Source organism: Cotesia glomerata, linkage group LG6, assembly GCF_020080835.1.
Source record: "Cotesia glomerata isolate CgM1 linkage group LG6, MPM_Cglom_v2.3, whole genome shotgun sequence".
Lineage (NCBI taxonomy): Eukaryota > Metazoa > Arthropoda > Insecta > Hymenoptera > Braconidae > Cotesia > Cotesia glomerata.
Genome location: NC_058163.1, coordinates 78,146 through 99,563, shown reverse-complemented (window position 1 = coordinate 99,563; position 21,418 = coordinate 78,146). Strand labels below are relative to the sequence as shown.

General features: G+C 24.9%; 1 protein-coding gene across 1 annotated transcript; it reads left to right on the top strand.

Moving 5' to 3' along the window:
* The first annotated feature begins 223 nt into the window (after window positions 1–223).
* Window positions 224–21,192, top strand: LOC123267793 (dipeptidyl aminopeptidase-like protein 6). The gene is made up of 13 exons (XM_044732643.1): window positions 224–280; window positions 350–437; window positions 3,839–4,000; window positions 4,064–4,216; window positions 4,291–4,418; window positions 4,503–4,714; window positions 7,945–8,212; window positions 8,271–8,624; window positions 11,526–11,851; window positions 17,472–17,635; window positions 17,730–17,872; window positions 17,959–18,314; window positions 20,576–21,192. Exons 2-13 carry the CDS (start codon window positions 405–407, stop codon window positions 20,929–20,931), a joined length of 2,655 nt encoding a protein of 884 aa, XP_044588578.1. The 5' UTR covers window positions 224–280; window positions 350–404; the 3' UTR covers window positions 20,932–21,192.
* The last annotated feature ends 226 nt before the right edge of the window (window positions 21,193–21,418 follow it).

Genomic DNA, 21,418 nt, shown 5'->3' with positions numbered 1-21,418 from the left:
GAAAACAGTTTCCAAAAGTTTAAAATTAAATTAAATATAAAAAATATCAATTGAGAGGTATTAAATCTTTATTAAAATTAAATACAGGAACTATCTAAGGATTTTCTGTTTATTATTAAACAACTACAATATTATTCTCCTTAAAATATTTATTATTCACCCCGGTTGTTTATTAAAACTCTATAATTCTGCGCAAGTAACAGTTCGCGCAGACTCTACAGCATCACTAGGGATCCTTCTACTCAGTACCAAAACTCTTTCGAGTGAAAGCGGAGTTCCTGTAAGTTTAATTATTACTTTTAGTATCTTTGTTAATATTTCATTTTTTAATTTACGAATGGGGTAACAGGAAGAAGAAGTGAAGTATTTAAATAAATAAATTATTTGCAAACAAGTTGTTCTAGATGGCCGATCATGACAATATGTATGATGACGAGGTATTTGTTTTTAATTTTTAAAAATTTTTTATTTTTAATTTTACCTGAAGCTCATTAAAATCAATGAGTAGCCATTTTAATTTTAAATTACATATAATTCACAAGAAAATTATAAATTTAATATAAAAGAATATTAATGTGCAGAGTTTAGAATTATTTTACTTAATTGTTTTGTGATTTAATTAGCAAAATCGCTTAGATCCGAAAAAGCGCGTGTTTGAACTCGGTAATAAATAGAGCAACAAGGTTCCACAGTTTAACTGAGCACCCCACTGATTTTTTCTCTATCGATTGCATGAGAGTGTACAGCTACTGAAGCAATAGCTATTGTATAAATGCCATTAACTCTAAAGCTTGCAAAAAATTTTTTAAATATTTTTATTTGCTCATTTTTTGATCTGATTTAATGTCAATTTAATTTTAATTAAAAGCTAGATTTTAAAGCTTGCAAAATCCTGAATTTTTATATTTCTTCTTAGATATTTTGAATAGAATTATGAAAAAAATTAAACTATTTTTATTGATTATTAATAATGATTTTTTTAAAGGCTATATAGAAAAAAAATTAAATAAACTGTAAGAAAGGTCATATTGTTCTATTTAAAGACAGCTTATTAATATCACAGATTATATTTTTCATTTTTTATGTTTGACCGTTTTAAATAACTTCAATACTGATGTGCACATGTCGATTTATGATTTAATTTTTAAGACAATAATTTTTGAAAATTTTTTTAAACTATATATGATCATATATGGCTCATTATATGATCATATATGACTCATCATAAAATCATATGATCATATATGGCTCTTCATATGATCATATGATTATATCGGGCAATATTTAAAATTGGCCGAAAATTGTTATATGACTTTATATGATCTTCTTTTAATATATGTGACCATTTTTAACCATAGATGATCATATATGGCTCATCATATGATCATATAATCATATAGGGCTGTATTATAAAATTGGCCGAAAATTGTTATATGACTTTATATGATCTTCTTTTATTATATGTGACCATTTTAAACCATATATGATCATATGATCATATCGGGCAATATTTAAAATTGACCCAAAATTAATATATGACCTTATATGATTTTCTTTTATTATATGTGAACATTTTGAAGCCATATATGGTCATATATAATTTTAATCGGATCATATATGTGTAAAAGTTACATATGATCGAATGTTAGCCCTATATGATCTTATATGGCTCATTATATGATCATATATAATTGTATATGGCTGTATTTAAAATTGAACCAAAATTATTATATGACCTTATATGGTCTTACTTTGTAATTGTGATCATTTTTAAGCTATATATCGTCATATATGGCTTATATGATAATATGATCGCATATGGCTGTATTTAAAATTGACCCAAAATTATTATATGACCTTATATGATCTTCTTTTGTCATATGTGACTATTTTTATGCCATATATGGTCATATATAATTTTAATTGGATCATATATGTGTAAAAGTTATATATGATCAAATGTCAGCCCTATATAATCTTATATAGCTCATCATATGATCATATAATTATATATGATCGTATATGGCTGTATTTTAAATTGAACCAAAATTATTATATGACCTTATATGATCTTCTTTTGTCATATTCGACCATTTTTAAGCCATATATGGCTTATATGATCACATGATCATATGTGATCGTATATGGCTCTATTTAAAATTTACCCAAAATTATTATATGACCTTACATGATCTTCTTTTATCATATGTGAACATTTTTAAGCTATATATGATCATATATATTTTTAATTGGATTATATATGTTTAAAAGTTATACATGATTAAATGAAGATCATATATGGTCATATGTGTATCACATATGTGATAATTAATCATTTCTGTCCATATATGATCAAACATTGACTTTTTTTGTTACACTGAAAGAAGAAAGTTATTTTTAAAAAAAATTAATTTGTTGAAAATTTTAATTTATTTTTCAGCTGAAGAAATAAAATTATTAAAAATTTTAAGCAAATTAATTTTTTATATAAAAAAGTTGCTTATTTTTTTTTAAATAAATTTTTTTCAAACATTTGTTGTATCTTGCACAGAGAAGAAATGTATTTTTTTTTAAATTAGCAATTTTTTTATTAAAAATTCATTTGTTTAGAATTTTAAATAATTTTATTTTTTCAAAAAAGAAATAAAAATTTTTCTCACAGCAACTTTTTTGCTGAAAAAAATTTTTTTTCATTAAAAAAAAAAATTCTAGATAAATAACTTGCGAATATTCATTTTCAAAATTATTTTTTTCCAAATTTATCAAGATTTTTTTCAACAAGATAGTTAATGTAAGAAAACCGTTCATATCTTCACCGAAGAAATAAAATTATTTAAAATTCTAAACAAATTAATTTTTCATTAAAAAATTAGTAACTTTTTCAGAAATAAATTTCTTTTCTGTTTAAGATAAAACCAACGCTGGAAAAAATTTATTTTCAAAAAAATGATCAATTTTTTAATTAAAAATTAATTTATTAAGAATTTTAAGCAAATTAATTTTCTGTGAGTAAAATTTTTATTTCTTCAACTAAGAAATAAAATTATAAAAAATTTTAAACAAATTAATTTGTAATTAAAAAATTGCTAATTTTTTTTTAATACATTTTTACAGTGTAAGATAAAACCAAAGTTTCAAGAAAATAAATTATTTTTAAAAAAATTAGCAATTTTGTAATTAAAAATTAATTTGTTAAGAATTTTAAATAATTTAATTTGCTGTGAGAAAAATTTTTATTTCTTCTAGGAAATAAAATTATAAAAAATTGTTAATTTAAAAAAAAAATAAATTTAATTAAATAAAAATTAGCAATTTTGTAATTGAAAATTAATTTATTAAGAATTTTAAACGAATTAATTTTCTGTGAGAAAAATTTTTATTTCTTCAACTAAGAAATAAAATTATAAAAAATTTTAAACAAATTAATTTCTAATTAAAAAATTGCTAATTTTTTTTAAATACATTTTTACAGTGTAAGATAAAACCAAAGTTTCAAGAAAATAAATTATTTTTAAAAAAATTAGCAATTTTGTATTTAAAAATTAATTTGTTAAGAATTTTAAATAATTTAATTTGCTGTGAGAAAAATTTTTATTTCTTCTAAGAAATAAAATTATAAAAAATTGTTAATTTAAAAAAAAAATAAATTTAATTAAATAAAAATTAGCAATTTTGTAGTTAAAAATTAATTTATTAAGAATTTTAAACAATTTAATTTACTGTAAAAAAAAAAATTTTATTTCTTCAGCTAGGAAATAAAATTATAATAAATAGCTAAATTCTTAAAAAACAAATTTCTTCTCAGTGCAGAAAAAAATAAAAAAAAATGTATTAATAGGAATTGGTGTCAACAAATCCAAACCAACGAAATTGGCGAGGGATATTAATTGCATTACTAGTAATAATAGCAGTCCTTGCATTAATAGTAACATCAGTGGTAGTATTAACGCCTCCTGATGAAGGACCTCGTGTTCGCGGTGCGCGATTACGCCTATCAGAAGTAAGAATATTTATTACAACCTGAAAAATTCAATGCTTAACATATCGATTCGTTCTATTTTAGATACTATCTGGAGAGTTATCTCCACTTCCGTTTAATGGCACCTGGGTAAGTAATCGTCATATCTGCTATCGTGATGCATGGGGCGGTATTTCATTATTAGATGCATCTAATCCTAACGCAACAGCCCGCAGTCTCATGCCAAATGAAACTTTCGTGAGTTTTTATTTAATTAATTTATTAAAAATTTTATTGCAAAATTAATTAATTAATTTACGGATATTTTTTAGCGTCGACTAAATCCAACAACATTTTCCCTTTCGTCAGATCATCGATATATTCTTCTAGCTCAGAATGTTGAAAAACTCTTTAGATTTACATACCTTGCACAGTACCTTATATACGACATCAATACTCGGTTAGTAAAGCGCTAATTAACTTTTATCCTCATCGATTGATTTCTTCATTTAATTAATGATTGGTTTTTTATACTCACGTCTAGGGACGTCATTCATCTAACGCCAAATCCAGAGAAATACATCCACCCTTATTTGTTACACGCACAATGGACTCCTCGAGGCCATGGGCTGATAATGGTTCACAACTATGATATTTATTACAAAACAAGTCCTACGTCTAATCTGGAATATCGAGTGACTAATACTGCTCTACCTGGTATTTTATCTAATGGATTACCGGATTGGCTTTATGAAGGTAATTGTTGTTGATTTTTCCATTTTTACATGCTGAGAAAAAAAAATTAGAAAATTTTTAAGAAGAAATTTTTTTATTTCTTCAGCTGAAGAAATAAAATTATTAAAAATTTTAAACAAATTAATTCTTTATTACAAAATTAGTCACTTTTTGTTAAATTAATTTTTTTTTGTATAAGATAAAACCAATGTTTAAAGAAAAAATTCATTTAAAAAAAAATAAGCATTTAATTTACATAAAAAGTTAGTTTGTTTAGAATTGAAATAAAAATTGACCAATTTTGTAATCTATATTATTAAGAGACTAAGCAAAATTTTGTGACTGGTGTATTTAGATGATAAAATGGGTTTTTATGGTTAAATTTGGAATCATTAGAAAGGTTTTGATCTGGAGTTGTACTTCTTAAAGGTTTCATATTATTCCCACCAATAGTCAATTTGTGATGATATTTAGGCTGCATTCGAAAATACTGTCTCTAGATACATAATTAAGAAATGACATTGTATCTTGAGAACTATTGACATTTTTTAAGATATAAGCTCATCCCGATGTTACACTCATCAAGACCTTTCATTTGAGTACCCACATCAATTATTCGTATATTTGATATATTATATATGTATATATGAAAAATATATCAAAAATGCCATATAGGTACTCAAATGAAAGGTCTCGATGAGTGTAACATCGAAATGAGTTTATATCTTAAAAAATGTCAATAATTAAGAAATGACCTTGTATCTCGTGAAATATTGACATTTTTAAAGATATAAGCTCACCCCGATGTTATACTCATCAAGACCTGTCATTTAAGTACCCACATGGCATTTTTCATATATTTTATATATTTATATATTTCACAAATACTATATATATAAAATATATGAAAAATGCCATGTGGGTACTTAAATGAAAGGTCTTGATGAGTGTAACATCGGAATGAGCTTATATCTTTAAAAATGTCAATAATTAAGAAATGACCTTGTATCTCGTCAAATATTGACATTTTTAAAGATATAAGCTCATCCCGGCATTACACTCGTCAAGACCTTCCATTTGAGTACCGACATCAATTTGTCATATATTTCATATATTTATATATTTCACAGATACCATATGTATAAATTATATAAAAAATGCCATGTATGTACTCAAATGAAAGGTTTCGATGAGTGTAACATCAAAATGAGTTTATATCTTAACAAATATCAATGATTAAAAAATGACCTTGTATCTTGTGAACTATTGACATTTTTAAAGATATAAGCTCACCCCGACAATACACTCATCAAGACCTTTCATTTGAGTACCCACATCAATTTTTCATATATTTATATATATTATATATATGTATATATGGAAAATATATCAAAAATGCATGTGGGTACTCAAATGAAAGCTCTTGATGAGTGTAGCATCGAGATGAGCTGATATCTTTAAAAATGTCAATATTTAAGAAAGTACAGTGCAATTTAACAATAGTCATTATTTAATAAAGCAAAATTTAGTTAAATTAAAAAATTAATTTTTTTTAAGTTACAAACAATTCTATTTTTTCTTTTCAAGAACAGCGATAAATAGTCAAAAAAGTGTTAGAAGCATACTTATAAATCACAAGATATTATAGTAAACAGATATAGGTATTCTTATAGTACTCATTTCATAAAAATTAATTAGAGCAAGAAAGTAAATAGAACATCTTTTCAAAAGATCTGACGTATCTTGAGTTCCTTGTTTTTTTTTTTTTTGTTTTCACTTGCTTAGGGTTCTTCACAGCCTCTATTCTATGAAGTAAGCGTTATTACAACCTAAAAATATAACTTGCAATAGGTTCTACTCTCTAAAAAAATAAATGTGAAAATTTTTATTCATTTTTAATTATATTATTGCCTTTTATAATTTTTCATAATTTTTTTTATATTATTTATGTAAGAAATATTTCATATTAATTCTTATAGATTTTTTACATATTTTTGAAGAAATACTTAAAATGTAATAATCTTAATTTTTGATATTTTTTAATTAATTAAATTAAAACTAAAAAATTTTTTTTTTAAAATTGCATTTATAGTTTTTCAAGTTTATTATGAATGAAAATTTTTTTTTTCTATTTTTTTCAACAAAAAAAATTTCTAAAAATTTTTAAATGTCGGCTAATTTAATTTTAATTAATATTTTTAAGCTTAAAAATAAATCAGAGATTTTTTATTTAAGAATTTAATTAATTAGTAAATTTTTGCAGAGTAAAATACAATAATTTATTTTTTTGTCTCAATTTTTTCAATAAAAAAATTTTTAGATATCGGCTAATTCGATTTGCATAAAAATTTTTAAGCTTAAAAATATATCAGAAATTTTTTGTTTAAAAAATGAATGAATAAATTAGTAAATGAATGAATGAATTAATTTTTTTAACAAAAAATCTCTGATATATTTTTAAGCCTGAAAATTTAGTAAATTAATTAATTAATTTACTAAATAAATTGTAAATTAATTAATTTATTTATTTATTAGTAAATAAATTAATTAGTAAATTTTTGCAGTGTAAAATACAATAATTTATTTTTTTGTCTCAATTTTTTCGATAAAAAAAATTTTTCAAATTTTTAGATGTCTAATTTAATTCTCTTTAAAATTTTTAGGTTTAAAAATATATAAGAAATTTTTTGTTTAAAAAATTATTTAATTAATTAGTAAATTAATTAATTAATTAATTTTTTAAACAAAAAATCTCTGATATATTTTCAAGCCTAAAAATTTAGTAAATTAATCAATTAATTTACTAAATAAATTGTAAATTAATTGATTAATTTACTAAATAAATTGTAAATTAATTAATTAATTTAATAAATAAATTGTAAATTAATTAATTAATTTACTAAATAAATTGTAAATTAATTAATTAATTAATTATAAATAAAGTAATTAATTGTAAATTAATCAATTAATTATAAATTAATTAATTAATTTAATAAATAAATTGTAAATTAATTAATTAATTTACTAAATAAATTGTAAATTAATCAATTAATTAATTATAAATTTATTAATTAATTCACTAAATAAATTGTAAATTAATTTACTTAATTAATTAATTAATTATAAATTAATTAATTAATTAATTTACTAAATAAATTTTAAATTAATTAATTTATTTATTTATTAACAAATAAATTAATTAGTAAATTTTTGCAGAATAAAATACAATAATTAATTTTTGTATGCATTAGAGGAAATCCTCCGAAGCTCTCATGCAATTTGGATGTCAAAAGACGGTCATATGATGTTATACGCATCTTTCAATGACTCTTTAGTAGAAGAAATGCACATTTCATGGTTCGGTGAAGAAAACAAAAATCTCTACCCAGAAACTTGGTCATTGAGATCCCCAAGACCCGGTACCCCGAATCCCCAAGTGAAACTTCACGTCGCGGATTTAGCTGATCCGAAGAATATAAATATAAAAACAGTTAAACCACCCGCTATTATCGAGCACACGTAAGTTTAAATTCTGTTACAGAATAAGTACTAACATACTAAAGACAAAAACTTTTAGCGAGCATTATTTTACAACTGCTTCTTGGATTTCTTTAACCGAAGTTTCAATAACTTGGTTGACTCGTGCTCAGAATGTATCAGTAATAACAGTATGCAAGAGCCCTTTGTGGCATTGTCAAGAAATCCAGCGAATAAGCGAAAGTCACGGCTGGGTCGACGTGTCATCACATCCACCGCTGTTCTCATTAAACAGCAGTAGTTATATAACAATTGCTCCTGTTAGAGATGGCCCGGCTGGATTTTTTAAACACATTGTCTGGGTCAATGTTGTTAAGAAGCAAGTTGTTCCTTTAACTCATGGACGACGGGAAGTTGTTAAAATATTATCATGGGACCACGAAAATAATACTATGTAAGTTCTATGTATTTATTTTGCACGCCTCGCAGCGCGAAGCGATTCAAATCAAGCTTCTATCACAATCATTTTGCATTTATACAATAATATGAGTATCATTAATCATAATACTAAAGTTTAGCCGACGTTTTTAATTTTGTTATTTTGCGTAGTTTGGAAATGCGCTATTTGTAGATATATAATTAAGAAATGACCTTGTATCATGTGAACTATTGATATTTTTAAAGATCTAAGCTCATCCTGATGTTACACTCATCGAGACCTTTCATTTGAGTACCCACATCAATTTTTCATATATTTTATATATTTATATATATCATATATATGTATATATGAAAAATATATCAAAAATGCGTGTGGGTACTCAAATGAAAGGTCTCGATAAGTGTAACATCGAAATGAATTTATATCTTGAAAAAGGTCAATAATTAAGAAATGACATTGTATCTTAAGAACTATTGACATTTTTAAAGATATAAGCTCATCCCGATGTTACACTCATTGAGACCTTTCATTTGAGTACCTACATGGCATTTTTTATATATTTATATATATATGTATTTGGATGGCGCAAAAAAACCGACTATTTTTTTTTTTTTTGAGTCTCGAGTGAAAAAATGTTAGTTTTTGATGTTTTAAGAGCTCTCTCCAAAGGACAGCTTAAAAAAAATTTTTTAAGATGTCGCTCCAAATTTTTTTAAAATTCAAAAATGGTCAAAAATCGAATTTTTTTTTTTTTTATTTTTTTTCTCGTTACGGTATAATTTTATAGACTAAAAAAAAATAAGTTTCTGAAAATTTCAGTTCAAAATTTGAATTTTGAAAGGTCGCTCATAATTTTTTTCAATTTATTAGTGCATTAGTTTAGATTTTTTCGAGCGACCTTTTACTATTCAAATTAAAATTACATGCATTTTTTTTTTTTTTTTATTTAGTACAATAATCGATAAAAATACATCACGAGATGAACTAAAAATCAACCACAACATAGAAAATATAATTTTTTTTTAATTTAATAATTTTATTTAATCAACTGCCAGGCGTGGGTTCGAATCCCAAGCTGGTCTTAGAAACCAGCTTAGTTGAGATTTGACCTTGCCGCGTAGGTTAAGATTTTTTCAAACCAAAAAGACCCCAACGTACCACTCCCAACACTTAAAGTCGGCGATATGACTAATTAAAGAAAAAAAAAAAAAATTATGAGCGACCTTTCAAAATTTAAATTTTGAACTGAAACTTTCGGAAGCTTATTTTTTTTTGGTCTATAAAATTATACCGTAACGAGAAAAAAAATTAAAAAAAAAAAAAAAATTCGATTTTTGACGATTTTTGAAATTTTAAAAAATATTGGAGTGACCTCTTAAAAATTTTTTTTTAAGCTGTCCTTTGGTGAGGGCTCTTAAAACATCAAAAACTAACATTTTTTCACTCGAGACTCAAAAACAAAAATAGTCGGTTTTTTTCCGCCATCCTAATATGTATATATGAAAAATATATCAAAAATGCATGTTGGTACTTAAATGAAAGCTCTTGATGAGTGTAACATCAGGATGAGCTTATATCTCTAAAAATGTCAATATTTAAGAAAGTACAGTTCAATTTAACAGATATCTTGTCAACTACTGACATTTTTAAAAATATAAGCTCACCCCGACATTACACTCATCGAGACCTTTCATTTAAGTATCCACATCATATTTTCATATATTTTATATATTTATATATATATATATATATATATAATATATATATATATATATATATATATATATATATATATATGAGAAATATATCAGAAATGCATGTTGGTACTCAAATGAAAGCTCTTGATGAGTGTAACATCAGGATGAGCTTATATCTCTAAAAATGTCAATATTTAAGAAAGTACAGTTCAATTTAACAGATATCTTGTCAACTACTGACATTTTTAAAAATATAAGCTCACCCCGACATTACACTCATCGAGACCTTTCATTTAAGTATCCACATCATATTTTCATATATTTTATATATTTATATATATATATATATATATATATATATATATATATATATATATATATATATATATATATATGAAAAATATATCAGAAATGCATGTTGGTACTCAAATGAAAGCTCTTGATGAGTGTAACATCAGGATGAGCTTATACCGTTAAAAAAGTCAATATTTAAGAAAGTACAGTGCAATTTAACAGTAGTCATTATTTAAAAACACATAATTTATAAATACATAAATATAAACAAATCCTCCTATCAGTGTATCATTAATCATAATACTAAAGTTACCTGAGGTTTTTAATTTTAGTTTGCTTCATTTATTAAATTAAAACTAAAAAATATTTTTTTTCAAATTGCACTTACAGTTTTCCAAATTTTTTACAAATTACATTTTTTTTTCATTAATTTTTTCAATAAAAAAAATTCTTAGTTAACAATTTTTTTTCTTTTTAAAATCAATTATAAAATTTCTTCTTTTCTTAAAAAATAAATGACTGTTATAAGACATGCATTTTTATATTTTCTAAAATTTTTTATTAATGAATCATATGACATCACATTGATCTAAAATTATCTTGTATCAATTTAATAATCATTACCTAAAGTTTCAACTGTTATAAAAATTTCATTTTACTTAATAATTTATAAAGGTCATTTATAAATAAAATTTTCATTAAAAACTTTTCTTTTTTTTTTTATTAGTGTAAAATATGGCTTTATTTAATGACATTAAAATTGGCCGATGTTCAAAAATTTTTTTATTTTTTTTTATTAATTAAATTAGAACTAAAAGAATATTTTTAAAAAATTTTCTTTTAATTTTTCAATAAAAATTTCTTATAGCTAATTTTTAATTTTTATAAATAAATACAATAGTTTTATTTAATTATTTTTCAGATACTTTTTGGGAATACCAGCAGGGCGACCAGGACAACGTCACTTGTATAAAGTGAGTTCAGTTCTTCCAGAAGTTGGATCATCTCTTTATCCAGCTTTCTGTATAACATGCCCTGCCTCAATGACCAGAGGGAACTATATGTATGCCTTGGATAATGAAAATCACATTCATTCGGGAATGTTGAGTGTTTCATCAGGTTGGTCTGAAGAAAAAGAGAGACATCAGCAGTTTGATGAAAAAGAAGATGGGGATAAAAAAAATTCTAATACTCATGAAGTACCGGGTACTTATAAAAGTACAAATAAATCTAAAAAAAGCAATATAAGTAAGTATAAAAATTTTTTTACAATTTTTTTAACATTTAAATTTTTACTGTTACTTTTTTTTGCAAAAAAAAATTTTTTTAATTTTTAATATAAAAATTAAAATAAAAAAAAAAATATATTTCTAATTCAGTGTTTGTCACTTCCGTATGAGAATTGATAGTCGCATAAAAACAATTACCTGATGAACAATCTCGCGTGACTCATTTAGTGCACATGCTACAATTATTTTACAATGGGTAAAATCGTTGCTCATTTATATGAATAAAAGAAAGAAAAAAAAAACGAGAAACGTGCTTATATATTGATCGTAAATAAAAACGATCAATAGAGTATGAATTGTAATGTAGCCAACTGTTTTATCATTAAATATTAGATGTTGAATAATTTAAAATGTATTTTATAGTATTTCTTCTTTGAAGAAATATAAATAATTTAATAAATAGGGGTGTGCGAATAGTGTTCGAATCGAATCGAATCGAATAGTACTATTCGATTCGAAATTCGAATCGAATATTCGAATAGTTTGAATAATTCGAATAGTTCGAATAATTCGAATAGTTTGAATGATTCGAATAGTTCGAATAATTCGAATAGTTCGAATATTTTAAATAATTGAAACAGTCGTTTTCTGTCGATAAACCAACTAATTTTTATGTAAAAATTAATTCGTTTGATTTTATTTGACTAAAGGAGTCTTCATAATTATTTGATAGTAAAGGCTGCTTATTATATTTGTAATAAATATTTCTTGTTGAATTCGGACCCCCTGTTTCGGGGCACCTCGTCATTTTGACATTTCTCCGGGAAAATTCGATTTTATTTTAAATAAGATCTACGACACGATGGTTCAGACATTGAAAGAGTGTAAAGGTAGCAATGAAAAGCGACAACAATGAATACGTCGCATAAGCTTTTTAATAAAAGATTTTATAGATATGATATTTACACAGTAAAAAATTTTGCGTCATTGCGTCAAAAATTTTGTGTTAAAATTTTTATGTTAAATATTTTACACTTTTTTGTGTTAATTTAACATTTTTCTGTGTTAATTTAACACAATTAATGTTAAATTTATACATAAAAGTGTTAAATATTTAACACAAAAATTTTTAACACATAATTTTTTGACGCAATGACGCAAAATTTTTTACTGTGTATCATATTTGTGAAATATATAAAATATATAAAAAATTCGTGTGGGTATTTAAATGATAGATCTCGATAAGTGTAACTCGAGGATGAGCTTGTATCGTTAAACATATCATCAGTAGACAAAATACAAAGTCATTCTTCAATTCTTGACATTTTTTAAGACATAAGCTCATCCTGATGTTACGCTCATCGAGACCTTTCATTTGAGTACGCACACGATTTTTTCATATATTTTATAAACCTATATGATATTTCCCATATTTGTGGAATATATAAAATTCATAAAAATTCATGTGGGCTATGTAAATATTACTATAATGTAATATAGCTATAGACGTAATTTATTTCAGTTAAGAGAAAAATAAATTAATTTAAATAATCTCAGCTAGAGATAAAGCTATAGAATTTCCATAGTCTATATTTACACTTTTTCAATGTCTGATCTATCGTGCCTGTAGATCTCATTTATTAAAGAAATCGAATTTTTCCGGAAAAATGTCAAAATAGCGAGGTGCCCCGAGGCGGGGAGTCCGAATACACCAAGAGATATTTATTACAAATAATAAGCAGACTTTACTATCGAATAATTATGAAGACTTTATTTAGTCAAATAAAATAAAACAAATTAATTTTTACACAAAAATTAATCAGTTTATTAACAGAAAACGACTGTTTGAATTATTTGAGCTATTCGAACGATTCGAACTATTCGAATTATTCGAATTATTCGAACGATTCGAATTATTCGAATATTCGATTCGAAATTCGAATCGAATAATTCGATTCGAATTCGAGGCGAATTATTCGTAAACTCGAATATTCGCACACCCCTATTAATAAAATAAGAGATAATTCATTTAACTATAAAAAAAATAGGATACTGAAGTTTAAAAAATTATTTTAATTTTTACAACATATCAATTACAGTAAAAATGCTTCTAAAAATTTTCACTATTAATTTTTACATGTGGAATTTTTTTATTAAATTTTTTTCATGATAAATAAATTGCGATAAAATTATAAAAAAATTCTATCAACTACAGTCTCATAAAAAAAAAGTATAATTGAAGAAAAATTTTCAACCTTTTAAATGTATGTTCATTTATGAGCATGTATGATTTTTACTAGATTTCACACAGATAAAAAAATCCAAAAGGGCGTATAAAAAAATTTTTTTTCTCCAATTTGGAAATGTGCAAAAGTAAAAATTTAGTAGAAAAACGCAAAAAAAATTTTTTTTGACATATGCCCTTTTAGCTTCATATTTAAGAAAAACTAGCAACCTTGCAGTCACTATGTGACTGCCGTGATTTGTGAACTATAAATAAATAAAATATTACTTTATTAAATATTGACTTTTATTAAATTGCACTGTACTTTCTTAAATATTGATGATTTTAAAGATATAAGCTCATCCCGATATTACACTCATCAAGAGCATTCATTTGAGTACCCACATGCATTTTTTATATATTTTTCATATATTCATATATATGAATATATAAAATATATGAAAAATTAATGTGGGTACTCAAGTAAAAAGTCTCGATAAGTGTAATGTCGAAGTGAGCTTATATCTTTAAAAATGTCAATAGTTCACAAGATACACGGTCATTTCTTAATTATGTTAAATTGGACTGTACTTTCTTAACTACTGAATTTTTTAAAGATATAAGCTCATCCCGATATTACACTCATCAAGAGCATTCATTTGAGTACCCACATGCATTTTTATATATTTTTCATATATACATACATATATAATATATATTTTAAAAATATAAGCTCATCCCGATGTTACACTCATCAAGAGCTGTCATTTGAGTACCAACATACATTTTTATATATTTGTTATATATACATATATATAATATATATAAATATATAAAATATATGAAAACTTGATGTGGGTACTCAAATGAAAGGTCTCGATGAGTGTAACATTGAGATGAGCTTATATCTTTAAAAATGTCAACAGTTCTCAAGATACAATATCATTTCTTAATTATTGACATTTTTTAAGATATGAACTCATTTCGATGCTACACTCATCGAGACCTTTCATTCAAGTACCCACATGACATTTTTTATATATTTTATACATATGGTATATGTGAAATATATAAATATATAAAATATATGAAAAACTGATGTGGGTACTCAAATGAAAGGTCTCGATGAGTGTAATGTCGGAGTGAGCTTATATCTTTAAAAATGTCAATAGTTCAGAAGATACACGGTCATTTTTTAATTATGTTAAATTGGACTGTACTTTCTTAACTACTGACTATTTTAAAGATATAAGCTTATCCCGATGTTACACTCATCAAGAGCTTTCATTTGAGTACCAACATGCATTTTTTATATATTTTTCATATTTTCATATATATAATATATATAAATATATAAAATATATGAAAACTTGATGTGGGTACTCAAATGAAAGGTCTCGATGAGTGTAACATTGAGATGAGCTTATATCTTTAAAAATGTCAACAGTTCTCAAGATACAATATCATTTCTTAATTATTGACATTTTTTAAGATATGAACTCATTTCGATGCTACACTCATCGAGACCTTTCATTCAAGTACCCACATGACATTTTTTATATATTTTATATATATGGTATATGTGAAATATATAAATATATAAAATATATGAAAAACTGATGTGGGTACTCAAATGAAAGGTCTCGATGAGTGTAGCATCGAAATGAGTTCATATCTTAAAAAATGTCAATAGTTCAGAAGATACACGGTCATTTTTTAATTATGTTAAATTGGACTGTACTTTCTTAACTACTGACTATTTTAAAGATATAAGCTCATCCCGATGTTACACTCATCAAGAGCTTTCATTTGGATACCCACATGGCATTTTTTATATATTTTATATATATGGTATTTGAGAAATATGTAAATATATAAAATATATGAAAAATTGATGTGGGTACTCAAATAAAAGGTCTCGATGAGTGTAACATCGGGATGAGCTTGTATCTGTAAAAATGTCAATAGTTTTCAAGATACAATGTCATTTCTTAATTATATGACTATCCTGGACACAAAATTTTTTTTATTCTCTTAATAATATACACGGAAAAAAGTAAACTGTAATAAATAATCAACTGCTAAAAATTACCATTTCAAACAGTAAAATCGTGATTTTACTATTCACTTTATAATATTTACCATTTAAACGTTACAATTTACTCTTTACATGGAAGAAAATACTATTTCAAACAGTAATATTCGCTATGTAAATGTCTAAAATTTCAAAGTGTAATAATTAAAAATTCAGACTTTGATATTTATCATTTCGTACCTAAAAAATGATCTTATGATATGTAAAAAGTATAAAATAAAGTTAGTAAATTTCTAATACAAGCAACGTCAATATTCACAAAGTAAAATGGTAAATTTTAAACGCAACGCTAAAAATCAAACTGTAATTATTGACTTGCTTGGACTGGTAAAATGTATATTTTAAAAGTATAATTTTTACTGTTTCAAATGTTAATTTCTCCCAGGGTGAGAACCCCTTCTCTTTCATCTGAGTTCCTCTTCTTCTCATAAAATGGACTATGTATTGAAATGGCAATTTTTACTGTTTGAAACTGTAATTTTTTAAGATGTAAGAGTCGTTATTTACTATAGTGACAGCTACTAATCACTTATTTTGGATATTAAATTATAAATTGTGGCTTTTATACTTTCTACATTAAGTTCTGTAATATTTATATTTTTAGGGTTGGCAATAGCCTAGTCGGCTCGGTGCCCGCTTTTCGAAAGAGTGGGACCCGGGTTCGATCCCGGCACGCACCAATATTTTTCAGTGATTATAGATAAAAATATGTGCGTTACGTTGCCAGCCTCTGAACGTGGCAGAGATAGCCGGGCGGCACAGGTCTGACTTGAGCGATCACCCATTTTAAGCAACAACTTGAATGAGTGACCGCTCTAGTCAGCGTTGGCTAGCGCGAGGGATCTCTGTACACTAGGAGAAGGGCCTAATGCTTCAGTGGTCGATAAAGAAGAGTTTCTTATCAATCACTGTAGACTTAGCCCAGCTCCGATTGTACTATCATGGGTTTTCTCTGTGGTTTCCCCATGATTCTGTTCCAACAGCCTGAGAGGCAAGGTGCAGGGTAAATACGGTACAGAAAGCACAAGTCGGACCACAGCCGCAAAAATAAAAGCAGGAAATTCGATAATAAAGCAGGAAATACAGGTTGAGGATATAAACAATTGTAAAATGTAACAGAGTTATTAAAATAACTGTACATCTGGAAACAATAGAAAATATTTATATTTTTGCCACCCCGATGCCCACTTTACTGTTTGAAATTATAAAAATTAACCGGAATCTGAGTGAATATTACAGTTTACTTTTTTCCGTGTAGATAATTCTTTAATTTTAGTTTACATTATTTTTATGAAAAGTTAATGAAAAAATTTTTTTTAGAAACTGAAGAATCGTGCCAATATCACAATGCAATTTTTTCACCTGGAAATGAATACTTCGTCCTAGAATGTTTAGGCCCTGGTGTTCCAACGGCCTCGCTCTATAAAATAGAAGCACCTATACCACGGTTCATCAGTCTTCTTCAGAATAATACATTGTTACGGGTAAGATAAAACTGAAAAATTGATTATCCGTCACTTTATTTTAAATAAATGAATAAATAAATAAATTACAATTTATTTTATTTTGTTTTTTCAGGATAAAATAGCAAAAATAGCTCTCCCACAAATAAAAACATTCCCGGTACAAATAAGTGGTGGATATAACGCACAAGTCCGACTTTATTTACCACCAGGGCTTAGAGAAGAAGAAATAACTCGCTATCCAATGGTTGTTCAAGTGTGAGTATTTTTTTTTTTATTTTTTTCTCTTCTAAAAATTACAGAAATTGATGATGATTGTGATTTGATTAATTTTACGGGCTTAGATACGGAGGACCCGGCTCTCAATTGGTGACAGACATGTTCAAAATAGATTGGAACACTTATCTAGCGAGCAAAAAAAATATTATCGTAGCACAGATTGATGGCAGAGGAAGCGGCGGTCAAGGATATAAAATGCTCTATGAAGTCTATTACAGACTCGGTACTGTTGAAGTTGCTGATCAGTTGGAAGTAACAGAGTATTTAAGAGATTCATTGCATTTTGTGGACAAACGCCGGGTTGCTGTTTGGGGGTGGAGCTATGGAGGCTTTGTGTCCGCTCTTGCCTTAGCAGAACCTGAACAAGATGTTTTTCAGTGTGGAATTAGTGTGGCTCCTATTGTATCATGGAAGCTTTACAGTGAGTAAAAATTTTTTTTATTTAATTCGGTAATTTTTGGATTAAGAATTTAAACAGTTCTTTACTTTGTTTCTTTTAAACTGAGAAATCAATTTAAATAAATACTTAGGGATAAATAAAATTTTTGCCGCAATTTTAAAATAAATTATTTGAATTTTTAATATTTCGGCGAAAATAATTGGTCCTAGAAAAAGATTGATAAAACAAAAGTTATTCAAAATTTAATTGAAAATAAAATGTTTTTTATGATTTAAAAAAAAAACAATATTGTCGCTGTAATTCTAAAATTTATTATGATGAGTATTTGAAAATGTTCTGTATCTAGATACATAACTAAGAAATGATCTTGTGTCTTGTGAACTATTGACATTTTTTAAAATATAAGCTCATCTTGATGTTATACTCATCGAGATCTTTCATTTGAGTACCCACATCAATTTTTCAGATATTTTATATATTTATTTATATAATATATATGTATATATGAAAAATATATCAAAAATGCATGTGGGTACTCAAATGAAAGCTCTTGATGAGTGTAACATCAAAATAAGCTTCTATCTTGAAAAATATCAATAATAAAGAAATGATCGTGTATCTTGTAAAATATTGATATTTTTTAAAATATAAGCTCATCCCGATGTTACACTCATCGAGACCTTTCATTTGAGTACCCACGTCAATTTTCCATATATTTCATATATTTATATATTTCACAAATACCATATATATAAAATATATAAAAAATGCCATGTGGGTATTCAAATGATAGGTCTCGATGAGTGTAACATCGAATTGAATTTATATTTCCAAAAATGTCAATCATTAAGAAATTACCTTGTATCAAGTGAACTAATGACAATTTTTAAAGATATAAGCTCACCCCGACATTACACTTATCGAGACCTTTCATTTGAGTACCCACATCAATTTTTCATATATTTATATATATTATATATATGTATATATGAAAAATATATCAAAAATGCATGTGGGTACTCAAATGAAAGCTCTTGACGAGTGTAACATCAAAATAAGCTTATATCTTGAAAATTATCAATAATAAAGAAATGATCGTGTATCTTGTAAAATATTGATATTTTTTAAAATATAAGTTCAACCCGATGTTACACTCATCGAGATCTTTCATTTGAGTACCCACATCAATTTTTCATATATTTTATATATATATATATATATATATATATATATATATATATATATATATATATATATATATATATATATATATATATTATATGCATGTATATATGAAAAATATATCAAAAATGCATGTGGGTACTCAAATGAAAGCTCTTGATGAGTGTAACATCAGGATGAGCTTATATCTTTAAAATCTCCAATAGTTAAGAAAGTACAGTTCAATTTAACATAATTCAGAATTGAACTTATGAAAAGAATCATAATTTTGGATTTAAAGCAATAATATTGATTTTTTTTCTAAATCCTAAGAAACATTTTTTTTTATAAAATTGAATTTTGAATAACTTTTGTTCAAAAACTTTTTTACAGGCTCAATAATTTTCTTTGTAATATAAAAAAAATTCATTATTTTAAATTAAATAAATTTCCCCAAAAATCTCAACTTTAATTATTATTAACCATAATAATAATTGTTCAAAAACTTTTTTATAGGCCCAATAATTTCTCCGTAATATAAAAAAGTCTTTATTTTAAATTTAATAAATTTTCTCAAAAATTTCAGCTTCAATTATTATTAACAATTATAATAATTTATTTATTTATTTATTTATTTATTTATTAATTTATTCAAACGCCAATCGGCTTTATACATTAGATTTACATCAATTAAATTTAGTTATATGTGAAAAAATAAAAATAAGGTAAAAAAAGTATTAATATTTCAATAGAATTAAATTTTAATTAAATTAAATTAAATCAATTTCATTTTCTTTATAAGTTTAAATTATTAACATTATAAAAAAATATCTCTAAGAGTAGTTATTACAACATAAAATAATTGTTCAAAAAATTTTTTTTAGGTCCAATAATTTCTCTTTGTTACAAAAAATTCTTTATTTTAAATTGAATAAATTTCCCCAAAAATATCATTAATTATTACTAATTAATTAATTAATTAATTTATTAATCAAAAGAAATTGTTAAAATTAAATAAGATTAATTAAAGAAATTAAATTAGAATTTAATTAAACAAAAAAAAAAAAAAACGAGAAAGACTCTGCGTATTAATTATTAACAATTATAATAATTATTTAAAGATTCAGCATACGCTGAAAGATACATGGGTTCACCAAACGTAACTTCAAACTACAAAGGCTACGCCGAGTCTGATGTTTACAATAAAATAGAATATTTACGTGAAAAAATGTTCTATTTAATCCAAGGAACAGCAGATGATAACGTGCAATTCCAACAATCCATGACACTATCTCGTCACCTAGCTCAAAAGGGAATATTATTTAGACAACAAGTGTATCCAGATGTTGGTCACAGTCTTAGTGGTGTCACCGGGCATCTCTATCTTTCAATGGCACAATTTCTCGATGATTGTTTTATTAAGCAAGTACCTGTTGATTCTAAAGCTGGATTAGGAAGCGGTGGAGCTGATATTTAATACCACTCCATTTCTAATTAATTCAGCAACTATTTTTAGAGTATTATTAAATTAGTTATTTAGTCTTTAACAATCGTGATAAAAAATAAATACTTTTATTAATAGAAAATATTAATAATAATTAATGAATCATTTTAGAGCGTTAAAGATATATCTTATAAAAAAATGCAATCTCTCTCCAAATTGTGTTCGGTTAAATAGAAATATTTACAATAATTATAATTACATATATCACCTCTTTAAATTTTAAATTTCAATCAATGCAATACTTTTATTCATTGCTTGCTCTTTTAATAACAATAATTAAGTAAGAAAATAAATAATTAATAATTATATAACTATATTCTATCTTTCTTATTAAATGGCGCCTGTTGATTAATATATATGTATATAAAAGAGCACTTTGTGCTAAATCAACAATATTTGTAATAAAATATTATATTTGTTAAAATATTTATTAATTTTTAATGAATATTTTTTTAATGGG

What these genes read in the sequence shown, in the direction of transcription:
- LOC123267793 (XM_044732643.1), top strand. Translation starts at nt 405, where the DNA reads ATGGCCGATCATGACAATATGTATGATGACGAG. An exon ending in GACCACGAAAATAATACTAT is followed by an intron (nt 8,625 to 11,525) that starts GTAAGTTCTATG and finishes ATTATTTTTCAG; the next exon opens with ATACTTTTTGGGAATACCAG. An exon ending in ATCTAAAAAAAGCAATATAA is followed by an intron (nt 11,852 to 17,471) that starts GTAAGTATAAAA and finishes AATTTTTTTTAG; the next exon opens with AAACTGAAGAATCGTGCCAA.